This window comes from Canis aureus, chromosome 3 (genome assembly GCF_053574225.1).
Source record: "Canis aureus isolate CA01 chromosome 3, VMU_Caureus_v.1.0, whole genome shotgun sequence".
NCBI classification, from domain to species: domain Eukaryota; kingdom Metazoa; phylum Chordata; class Mammalia; order Carnivora; family Canidae; genus Canis; species Canis aureus.
The window spans coordinates 59984893-59996600 of NC_135613.1; the positions used below are offsets into that span (position 1 = coordinate 59984893).

Here is an 11708-nt window from a genome sequence, read left to right on the forward strand (position 1 = left end):
TCCCATGCCTAGGAGGGATACAGGGGAAAAGAATGGAGCAGGTGGAGGGAGCCTCCAGGCCATGATGTGGGTCAGGACTCTGTGAGGTATTAGGGTATATGACAGTTGTAAGACAGTCTCAGTCAGGCCAATGTGAGTCCCAAGCCTGCTAGAGAGGCCCTACTTGTCCAGGATACTTTCTGGTCAAACTGGAGTTTTGGACTTGCATATAATCTGTGCTAGAATTCATACAGTGGAGCTCAGGAGCCCATTACCCATTTCTCAGTCATTTATTGTAGCACTTAATGTGGTATATTATAGTAATTTCTGGAATATCTGTTCTATTCACCAAACTTTTAGATTATGGAAGGTACACACTATGTGTTTTTTTTTTTTTTAACCTTTCCGTGCTTCTTCTCTCTGCAGGTTCCTGATTCAATAAATGTTTGTTGAATGCTGAGAATAATGATCAAGTTATGTCTCGTGTGTAGTTACAGAAATAATCCTTTGACCATATATGTGGGGGTTTGTTCTGGACTCTATTCTATTTCATTGGTCTCTCTTTACACCAGTACCATCTATTTTTTTTTAAAAAGATTTTATTAATTTATTTGAGAGACAGAGAGAGAGAAAGAGAAAGAATGAGCAGGGGGAATGGCAGGTAGAGGGAGAGAAAGAAGCAGACTCCCCTCTGAGCAGGGAGCCCAATGTGGGACTCCATCCCAGGACCCTGAGATCATGACCTGAGATGAAGGCAGATGCTTCACCGACTGACCCACCCAGGTGCCCCAGCACCTTATGGTTTTGACTGTAGCTTTGTAGTAAGTTTTGAACTCAGCAGTGTGAATTTTCCAGCTTTGTTCTTTTTCAGGATTGTTTTGGCTCTTTAGGGTCCCTTGAGAGTCCATACGAATTTTAGCAGAAGTTTTTGTCATTTGCATTAAATCTATAGTAGATCACTTTGGGTACTATTGACCTTTTAACAGTATTGGGTCCACCAGTCTATGAACATGAGATTTTCCCACTAATTTACCTTCTTTGATTTCTATTACTCCTTCCTTAATTCCTAAGTATTTTATTCTTTTTTGATACAATTATTAATGGCATTGTTTTAATCTCCTTTCAGATTGTTCATTGTTAGTGTACAGAAATGCAACCCATTTTTGCTTGTTGACTTTCTGTCCTGCTACTTTGCTGAATTTATTGGTTCTAACAGGTGTGTGTGTATGTGTGTGTGTGTGTGTGTGTGTGATCTTTAGGGTTTTCTGTGTGTGAGATCTTATCTTTGTGACCAGGGATAATTTTACGCCTTCCTTTTTATTTTGGATGCCATTCATTTTTCTTATCTGATTGCTTTGCTTAGGACTTCCAGTATGATGTTGGGTAGCAGTGGCAAAAGTGGGCACCCTTGTCTTGTTCTTGATCTTAGAGGAAAAGATTTAAATTTTTCCTCACTGAGTATGATGTTTGTTTTTCATATTTTTATTATGTTGTGGGAGTTTCCTTTAATTCCTAGTGGTTGAGTGTTTTTATCATAAAAGAGTCTGAATTTTGTCAAATGCTTTCCTGCATCAATTGAGATGATTATGCAGTTTCCCCCTTCTTTTGTTAATGTGGTCTATTACATTGATCGATTTTCATCTCATTGCAACACCTGTGCATTCCAGGAATAAATCCTACTTTCATGGTGTGTAATCATTTTACTATGCAGCTGAATGTGGTTTGCTAGTACTTTGTTAAGAATTTCTGTATCAATTTCATAAGGAGTGTTGGTCTGTGGTTTTCTTGTAGTGTCTTTGTCTAGCTTTGATATATAGGTTATGTTGGCCTTATAAAATGAATAAAGGAGTGTTACTTCCTGTTCAAATTTTTGGAAAAGTTTGGGAAGGATTGGTATCAATTTTCCTTTAAGTATTTGGTGGAATTCACTGGTGAAGCCTTCAGTCCTGGGCTTTCCTTGGTCAGGAGATTCTTGATTACTGGTTTAATCTCCTTACTAGTTATGAGTCTATTTAGATTTTCTATTTCTTCATGATTTAATATTGGCAGGTTTTGTGTTTCTAGGAACTTTTCCATTTAGTCTACGTTATCCAATTTGCTGGCATATAATTGTTTACAGGGCTCTTACTTTTAAACTTTATTTTTGTAGAGTCACTAGTAATGTTCCCACTTTCAGAGCTAAACTTTAAGTGATTTGAGCCCTCTCTCTTTTTTCCTTAGTGCGTCTAGGTAAAGCCTTGTCAATTTCGTTGATTTGAAAAATTCCAGATTGTAATTTAATGTTTAATCTATAAGGTTAAAGTTCACAGCAAAATCGAGTGGAAGGGATGATGTCTTCCACAGGCCTCCATTCCTTCTCAGGCATAGTCTCTCTCCTTATCAGCACTCCCCCTACGGTCTGCCTGATGGTGTCCCACAGGGGCATTAAGTTCTTTTTCTTTTTCTCCCTCAGTTTTGATAATTTCCAATGCTCTACTTTCAAGTTTGCTGATTCTTTCTTCCACAGAGAGTGCTTCTCCCACAGAAACACATCCTCTGTGCTGCAGGGAGAGCTGTGTGGACGTCAGGAAATGAGTTTCTGGGAGAAGTCAGAGGGATGGAGTGTAGACCCCGGGGGTAGGGGGCCAGAGCCTGGGGAGGTAGGCAGCTGCTGAGAAACCCCTGATGCTGGGGCAAGAGGAGGTTTTGAGGGATGGGGATACTGTCCAATTCCATCAACCTCGTACTACATGAAATCCCACTACGGAGGCACGTCTTCAGTGTGTCACCAAAGTCTTTCGGGGCTGGCCCCGGGCCCAGGAAAGGGAACACAGGTGCGACAGTGTCAGGGGAGATACAGTGAAGTCAGGTCAGGGGTAGGGACTCAACCAGAAGTGATGACAGGAATGTAAAACATTGGGAATTCACCTGTATTTGTGGGAAGAACTGGACTTCCAGAATACTCAGAGTGAAAGCCTGGGCCAGCAGAAGAAGGGGAACTAGGTGCCTCCACGGGCTTCATAAGGAACAAGGAAGAGCTGGGGTCTCCCTGCCCACACGGTGACAGGTAGGTCAGTGTGCCATGGAGGACCCGGGGTGAGGTGGGATTTTTGTTCGTTTGTTAGCTTTGGTCTTGATTTTGTTGCATAGCCTGTCTTTTCTGACCCAGAAACAATGCTTCCTGATAGAAATCCTTTTGCTATGGAATAAAAACTTTATTTATCTGTGCATTTGTTAAAATTCACCAAATGCAAAGTCATTGGCGAATGAGGCACTTGCACCATTGAAGAGCTTCTCTTTGGGACAGCAAGACATGTGATGACCACGGCATGGGGGAGAATGAACCAAGTACTCAGTGGAGCTCAGGGACCGTGTGCATTACCTCTGCTCGAGGACAATGACACCGAATCCAGTGAATGGAAGTGTGTTCTCCCTGCAGCTCCAGATTTCTCCTTAAATTCTGTTCCCTCCTGTTGAGAGAAAATGAGATCATTTGATATGGTATATACAACACATGAAAACCATTGAGAGATGCTAAAAGCAGAAGACGTGTCACAAGCTGTCCTGCCCCCAGCCCCCTTCTCGTGCCTGGAATGAAGGTTCTGAGGACCCTCCTCCAGAGGCGGAGAGGGAGGTGTTGGTGCACGTGGGTAGGGGGCCGGGTGGCTGTGCACCCCATGCCTGCCGTCCAGCAGCTGCACCGTCTCGGGTGAGGTACCACTCAGCCCCTCTTCAGGTGCGGTCTCCCATGTGCGAGATGAGGGTAAGGGCAACTCGCTGGATTGTCGTGTTCAATGAGCTAATGCACGTGGAACGCTGGGTGCACAACGCGCGGGGTGCATTATAGCTATTATTTTTATGATTCTGAAAAGAACATCCATGAGTTTAATGATATACTTCTGAACTTACATTCTCTGTTCATAGGGCTTCTTGGATTAATGAACTGGTTACATTTAAAACCTATTTCATTAAGTCTTGGTTTCATTTGTCCAGAAGCTACCTCTTTCCACCGTGGCCTAGGGCACCTCATTGTCTGATAGTTAATAATATAATGCCCTGGTCTGTCTGCTTCATGTGAAATCTGATCAAGCCCTTCCTAATTTTCTTGAGGTTCTAGGACAGTTACAGATGCCAGGAGTATTCGATGGGCCACAGATTTATGGCAGGGGAGGCACTGTTTCTACTCTGCTGGCGATCACTTTATCGACAAGTGTTGTGTCACGTGAACTTTTTGGCAATCGCAGCAATTTGAGTCACAACTTTCAGGCCCAGTTACATGGTATCTTCCAAAATATGCTCCCTGCAGTGCTGATCGGCAAGTGCTCAGTCGCTGTTCAGTATAGGAGATTGTAACCTGGGGGTGCTGAGTCAGCACGCGCAGCGGGGACCTCAAGATCATGTGCACCTGAAGTAGGGGAGCTCCTGCTTCTTGAACTTGTTCTTCTCTAGCTTCCTCTGTTGGGGATTGTCCTGTAGGACTACTTAGTGTTCGGGGAACACAGTTTAGGAAACGCCATTGATAGTAAATTCTAGGTTTGATCAATTGCTTAAATCCATTTTATTCTAGGAATGATTATCTCCTGAGGACATTGCCCGGTGATTTGGAAGCACTTCCACTGCCTTTTGGTCATTCTGACTGGCAGCTAGGGAGGAAGGTGGTAGTTTCTCAGTCCATCCCCTAGGGACAATCTCCTAAAGTATCTGAGCAGAGCAAGAAAAAAACAGTGGGTGGCAGCCTGGGGAAAAACAAACAAACAACCTGCCTAGTGTCATTTTCCTGATTTCATGGAATGATACTATGCTACCGAAAACTTAAAATCAGTATCACAGGATAAAATAGCCTGGCAACATTTCAAGTATCTAAGGTCTCAAATTTCTCCCCTCAATGGGCCTTTAGATGTATATTCCAGTTTGTTTATCCAAGTGGATACCCATCTCCCAGCCTTTCCTGCAGGAGACCATGTGAAATCTTAAACATTACCGTATAATTTCTGGATTCCTTCTATATCATCCTGTGAAAGTTTGAAACTCTTAGAATCTCTAATGCTGTAGGTCGGATACATCACGGCATCGGGATCTGACGAATGACCCAGGCCCAGAGAATGGCCGAGCTCGTGGGTTGCAGCAATCAGGAAGTTAATTCCTACAACCCAAGAGTGACACACGGTGACTATAAGAGCAACACTGTAAATAACGTCACACATAACACGTAGTAAAAAAAATAGGAGAACTGTAAGAATGCACACATCTTCAGAGCCTTTGCAGCTCACTTCCTTGTTTCTAGGCCCTCCCAACTGGAGGGTTGACGAGAATCACAGAGCGCTTTAATCTCATCGCCCCTTCTGCTGTGTTTCTGCCTATGTGCTTCTAATGTAATCAAGTAGCAGGCTTCTGGAGGGGAACACGAAGGCTTCAGAGGCACCAGGATCCCGGCTTGACCTCCGGCTCTGCTACTACCAGTGCAGATTCTGGACACGTGAACTGACCGCCCCAAGTCTCAGTTCCTCATCTGATAACAGAGATAATCCTCCCACTGTGTAGGTTTGTCATTCTACTGGGAGTTTCCACTTTCTGGGAAATAATGGCTGTTTACTGATGGTGAGTTTGAGTACCAGGAGAGACAGTTTGAGGAAGCTGGGGTGAAATGTCCCCTGGTGCCACTGGGTTTGGTTTCTGATTTATTTGATAAGGCGGAAGGGGTGAGCCTGGGAGTTTGCCAAGTGGCCAGAGCGCGGATAGTGGGTGGCATGAAGATGGAGGGACACTCAGTGAGCTGACCCCGAGGGGGAAGAAAGGGGAATGAGCCAGACACGCAGGATGTGGAAGCCAGCCAGTGTCACCACCTCACAAAGGTTGGATGTTGACAGTCAGGCGTTGCTGTGGAGATGAATTCCCATCACCAAACATAAGCACAGATCTCCTTCTCAGGGACAGTGAGCAGCCATGCTATTTTATTTAATTAATATCTTGTTAGAATCTTCTCCACTTAGTATGATTTATGCCAGAGCTTTCCTGTTAGTTTCCTAGAGTGTCTGTAATCTCCTACTTTGTAAGGTGATGAATACAATGGACTGGCTGCCTTCTGAACAACGGGCTATAATCTCAGAATTGTACACAATTCTTAAATATCATGTCATAGCTCCTCCTTCTCCTTAAATAAAAAAACTTATTTTTGGGAAATAGAACTGTAATTTATCGAATACTAAGATATCCCAACACCGTGTAAAGCACTGTGTAAACATGATCTCATTTACTTCAAACCATAATCCTATGGGGTGGGAATTATTTATAGATGGAAACTGGCTCAGAGAAGTCAGATAACCAGACCAGAGACATGTGGTGAGTAGCTGGTAGAGCTATGGTGAATTGAGCCCAGTGTGCCTGGGCCCTCAGCCTCCTTCCATCCTGAAGTCATGCCTTTGAATCACGTAGTCTTTGGCAGTTAGCGACGGGTTGGTAATTAGCATGAACTAAAGCCATCATCAAACTCAAGCTAGCATAGGAAGTTCAGATTTTTAGGAACAACATGCAGCAGAAGAGCCCTAGTGTGTCGTACCTATCCTGCTACCATCTGTCCAGCGCTCGTCCTCATCAAAGTGAGCGTCTCCTCCTAGGTCTGGCCCAGGTGCAAAGGCGTGAGCCAGGATGTTTCCTGGTCCATCAAATGGATAGTAGTCCCCGTGAGCTGAAAGAAAATAGGGTGAGTGAAATGATCTCCAGCCATTTTACCTGGGAGTTTACGGAATTACAGAGACTGCAAAGATCAGCAGAGTGTGGCTGTGAGCGCTTGGTTACCAGCTGCGCCCCCAGGGGGTTGGGGTGTTTACTGGTCACGGGCACTAGTCCAGACTCAGTCCTGACAACCACCAGAGACTGAAGGCTTCCAGAATATGAGACTTTAAATACATCACAGTTAACTTCCAGGGTTAAATCCAATCACTGCACTTGGCCGAATGGTGGCAGGATGGAGGAGTGGTGCACGGCACTCATCACGTTACTTGTGCACCATTTAGTACAATCTTTCTTAAAAACCTAGCTTATTCTTTGTGCGTAGAACAGACAAAGTCTCGGAGAACCACACACAAAGTGTCAAAATGAATTTTGTTAGTGCTTGTATTTATGATGCTTGTTTTTGAATTGCTATCAGGCTGTAACCATGTGAATCCAATGGATTCAAGATCCTTGATTGGAAGACATAGTGGCCATGATCCATGCCTTCTGCGACATTTTCTTTGCTGTTGTCAGTATTGTGGCCAAAGCTCAAATTTCAGCTAAATTCACAGCACCCGAGCAGTTCAACATTAGAACAGACTGAGAAGAACGACATTTTTCTTTAAATTTGCACCATAAAATGCTAGCAATTAATAGCAGTTCGTGTGTATGGGTTCTATGTCCTTGAGTCCTGTAATCTGAGTTCTCTGAGTTTCTACTTTCTTATTCCGTTGAGGGTGTTGGCAACAGGCCCTTGGGGAGGCACTTAGGGCCTCTGGAGGTTGTCTCCCCGTGTCTTGGTTTAATGTTGATGTTAGTTAGCTATATTTTAACTTGTTCCATAACTACAGACATGTATGTACATCCATCAGGATTCACACTGCAAAAAAGGGCTGGCAAACTTTTTGTGTAAAGGACCAGATCATAAGTAATTTAGGATTTATGAGCTTCATGGTATCTGAGATGTCATGATCACTAAATTCTCCCATGGTCGCCCCAAAGCATCATTGATAGTAGGTAAGTGAAGGACCATCACTGTGTTCTGATAAAAATTTCTCCATAAAATGCTGAAACTGCCCTCACACACAAAAAAGACAGAAATTTATTTACAAAAATAGATGGTGGGCCACATTTGGCTCATGGGCTGTAATTTGGCATCTCCTGCTATAAAAAGTGGCTTTAAATTAAACTAGTAAAACTATAATGACAGAGATATGTCATTACATATTATACATGTCACATATATATCATATGTAAAGACTATTATAAAGATTTTAAGTCCTGAAAAGAGGAAGGCAGTGACCACACACAGGACCAGCCTACAGCAGCCTGCCTTACCTCCTCTTGCAAAGCCAATCATTATATCTGCAGTTCCCCTTGGAACTCTCCTGAAGGATAGTGGGATCTCTTTGCTCCACATTGCCAAAGCCTTTGCCACTAATTGATTCACTCTGAAGCGTGGTAAGTCTGGGGTGTACGATGCGATCCTGGAAGCCAAGAAGAACACAACATTTGAACTTAGGAAGAGAGGGCTTTGCTGCTTTCCCCAAAACGAGCCAAAGTAAAACTAACCTGTAAGTGATGACTTCGGAAGTCCACTTTGGCCTGTTTGGGAACAGTGAGAAATGGGCGACATCAGGCACACCACATCTGGGCTTCTGCATTATTTCTATCGTGCGGGAGTTCAGGATTCCTGTTACAGGCAGGCGAAAGAACTTTTGCATCTCCTTGAGTTTGGTTTTGAAGCTGTCAGCATCCCTTGTTTTTGAGTCAGATGGATAAAACCTCTTGAGATAGTCCTGTTGGAAAGAGTGATTGTTCTACCATCTTATTTATTGTCTCCTTTATAGGTCTCAGAGGGCTATGCATCTTTGCCTCGGATTTCTGTGGACTCAAGTAGTGGTTTGAAGGTAAAGTAGTTATGCAGGCACCAGGTAAAACAAGTGTGCATTAATGAGGAGAAAATCTAATATTGATAATGATACAGTGTCCTTCTATTTCAGGAGCCAAAGAGTCCCTCCATTTCCCTTTTATCCCATTACATTTTTTTTAAGAAGATGATTTTTTTTATTTTAAAGGTTTTATTTATTTATTTATTTATTTATTTATTTATTTATTTATTTATTTATGTATGTATTTATTTATTTATGAGAGAGAGAGAGAGAATGAATAGGGGAGGGGGAAGGAACAGACGGAGGGGGAGAAGCAGACCGGAGCCTAACTTGGGACTATTCCTAGGACTTTGGGACTGCCTTAGCCGATGGCAGACACTTCACTGATGGAGCCACCCAGGCCCCCTATCCCATTAAATGTTTTGAGGAGAAACCCACCGTATGCTTTATAAAACACAGACTTGCTTGTAAGAGCAAATCAGGAAGAGCACGCAGCATGTCCTTGGGGGGTACAGCAGAGACCCTGTGGGAGGTCCCAGGTCCCCCAGCCATATCAGAGGTTCTCCAGAGGACTGGTCCTCTGAGGTTAAAAGGTCTTAAGATTTTAGTCTTAGGACAGGATATTATGAAATTATTTCATTTATTGTGCACACTCTCCTGGTGAAGACAGCAAAGCTCAGAGAGCTGAGTGATGTGCCCGGGCCACATGTTAATCTAGCAGCAGAGCTGGCCCTGAGTTCCTCACGGCCTGTCCTGTGGGCTACAGGACACAGCTGTTCTCTCAGGCGTCCTCCACATGCAGCTGGGGCCTCAGGACCTTCTTCAAAGACTCCAGTGTGTGGACATGAGGGTGGCAGCCCAGTGGCCTCAATAGGACACATTAAAAGTCAATGACAGAGGAGCAGCACCTTCACGAGAACTTGTATCAAGCACCTCTGAGTGACAGGACCAGGAGCTTTCTGTGCAAATCTCATCCAGACCTCAAGCCACCTGGGATGTAGGTGTTGCGTTGTCATTCCTACTTACACATGAAGACTAGTGACTCAAACAAGGAAATCACTTGCACGAGCTCACCCCATGAGGAGCTGCATTTGAACTCGTGTTCCGCCTCCAAAGTCCATTTCATTAGAAAAATGCGGAGGGCTGTAGGATGCATGACGGTGTTGGAGTGATTCAAACACCGGCACGCACGTGTGGTCTGAGTCCCTCAGGGGCGTGCGTGTCAGGGAAGTAAACTTCATCATACTGAGCTCTCTTTTCAAGATTCCAGTGATTGTGTTTTACTTCACTCAACAAACATCCAGGACAATTAAGAATGAATCTGTTGTTTTAAAATAAGTAATTTTATCTCTTCTCGAGCCACAGGCTTCACAAACACACTCTTTTGGAAGAAATCTTTTTGCATTCTTGACAGAAATTTTCCTGCCTTCTGTTAAACCCAGCTAGTGTCTCTCTAGTTTATTGGCGACCTGTGCATGAAGTCAAGGGACTCAATGCTCCTGCAAAAGTATCCCTTATGGAGAACCCATTAGATCGAACTTTATGGAATTGTTGTTTTACAGGAAAAAAAAAAAAACAGTTAAATATCAGTAATTTAATACTGTTCAATCTAACATATTACTGGGACTTTTTCAAAGTCAAAGTTACTGTGAAATAAAAGTAGACTTTTCTTATGTTTAAAGCTTAAATTTTTGAATAGTAGTTAGGAGTAAACAACCCATTATTTTACCAAATATTATTATTTATACTTATCAATTTGCTTATTAAGTAGTATATTGGAATGACCATGGCTTTTGAACCAGAAAAACTTGTCCTTGACTCCTATCACTCTCATTACCAAGTATGTGAATCAATATCACTTTGGCTCCTTCTTTTTCCGGAATTGGAGCTAAAGATTCAATGACACAAAGTATATGGAGCACTTTGTAATCTATGATTGTTGCACGCATAATTGTTGGCATTGTTGTCACTTCTTTGTTCATGAGAGGAATCCTGTGAGCACATAGTATGGCTGTCCCTACTGGGCAAAGTCAGGAGTTTGCACCTGCCCATCATCCTCCCCGCTGCTGAGCAGCCAGCTGTAACCTCTGTTTTTTGATTTCAAGCTTCTCCATGACCTGATTCCTCACCTTAAGAGGCAACACTCAGCTCTTTATGAAAAGAATCTCAAGTCACAATAAGTAAAACATTAACAACTTCAATTCATTGAGTAGACACAGTGTTCCAGGTTCTGGGTTAAGTGCCTCATGGCACCCCACCTGGTGATGCCACTATCATTGGCAATTTCCAAGTCAGAAAGAATGTCGAAGTGCAGAGAAGTGTAATAACATCCTCATGTCTGTTTACTTGGTGAGGGGAGCAGGAACTGCGGTGTGAACCCAGTTTGGGTAGCAATAAAGCCACTCTGGTTTTGTGTGTTGTTTTGAGAGAGACAGAGAGACAGAGAGAGAGAGAGAGAGAGAGAGAGAGAGACTGAGAAAAAGATATTGAGAGAGAGTGCAGAGGGGAGGGCAGACAGAGAAAGAGAGAAAATCTCAAGCAGACCCTGCACCGAGCCTGGACCCCGACATGGGGCTTGATCTCATGACCCTGAGATCACGACCTGAGCCAAAATCGAGTTAGATGCTCAACTGACTGAGCCCCCCAGTCAGCCTGCTTTTAATAGCTACTTGATTAAAACATATATGTAATCAGAAAAACAACCCAAATCAAAAACCACACCTCATCATGCTGATGGTGAGATGGGGAGCTCCCGGGGAGTGGACCTGTGACCTACCTGAGCCTGTTTCCACTGTGGCTCACTCATGCCACCTGCCTCCCGGGGAAGCGGCAAGGCCAGGCAGCTGGGCAGCAGGCACAGGGCACATAGCACAGCCGGCCACATCGCTGCTGCCCCGGACGGTTCTTGGACCGAGGCTCAGTCTGCTCGGTTCTGCCAGAGGCTGCAGACATTTATATAGCTTCTCAGCCCTGATGTGGAAATAGGTGACTCATTCGGCTGTTTTCTTTCTTGTAGGTGTCTACAGAACTTTGGAAGTGTGTGTTATTTTTCATTAATGCCAACAAGGAAGTTTTATGTCCTTATTGTCAGGAAGCACACAATGTATTTGCCTTTCAAAGGATTTTTTTTTTTCCTGTCTGCTGTAT

The 11708-nt window shown here is 43.6% G+C and overlaps 1 protein-coding gene across 1 annotated transcript; it reads right to left on the reverse strand.

The window, feature by feature from the left end:
• Positions 1 to 3167: 3167 nt before the first annotated feature.
• On the reverse strand, positions 3168 to 11475 carry MMP7 (matrix metallopeptidase 7). Its single transcript, XM_077884335.1, has 6 exons — positions 11338 to 11475; positions 8242 to 8468; positions 8008 to 8156; positions 6515 to 6643; positions 4940 to 5101; positions 3168 to 3428 (listed from the first exon to the last, which is right to left on the reverse strand). The coding sequence occupies exons 1-6, from the start codon at positions 11443 to 11445 to the stop codon at positions 3412 to 3414; spliced, it is 792 nt and encodes a 263-aa protein (XP_077740461.1). The 5' UTR covers positions 11446 to 11475; the 3' UTR covers positions 3168 to 3411.
• Between the last annotated feature and the right edge of the window lie 233 nt (positions 11476 to 11708).

Coding starts and splice junctions, on each gene's coding strand:
- MMP7 (XM_077884335.1), bottom strand. CDS start 11,445: ATGTGGCCGGCTGTGCTATGTGCCCTGTGCCTGCTGCCCAGCTGCCTG. Junction 8,469..11,337: donor CACAGTGGAAACAGGCTCAG/GTAGGTCACAGG, acceptor TCTTTCCAACAG/GACTATCTCAAGAGGTTTTA. Junction 8,157..8,241: donor TCCGAAGTCATCACTTACAG/GTTAGTTTTACT, acceptor CTTGGCTTCCAG/GATCGCATCGTACACCCCAG.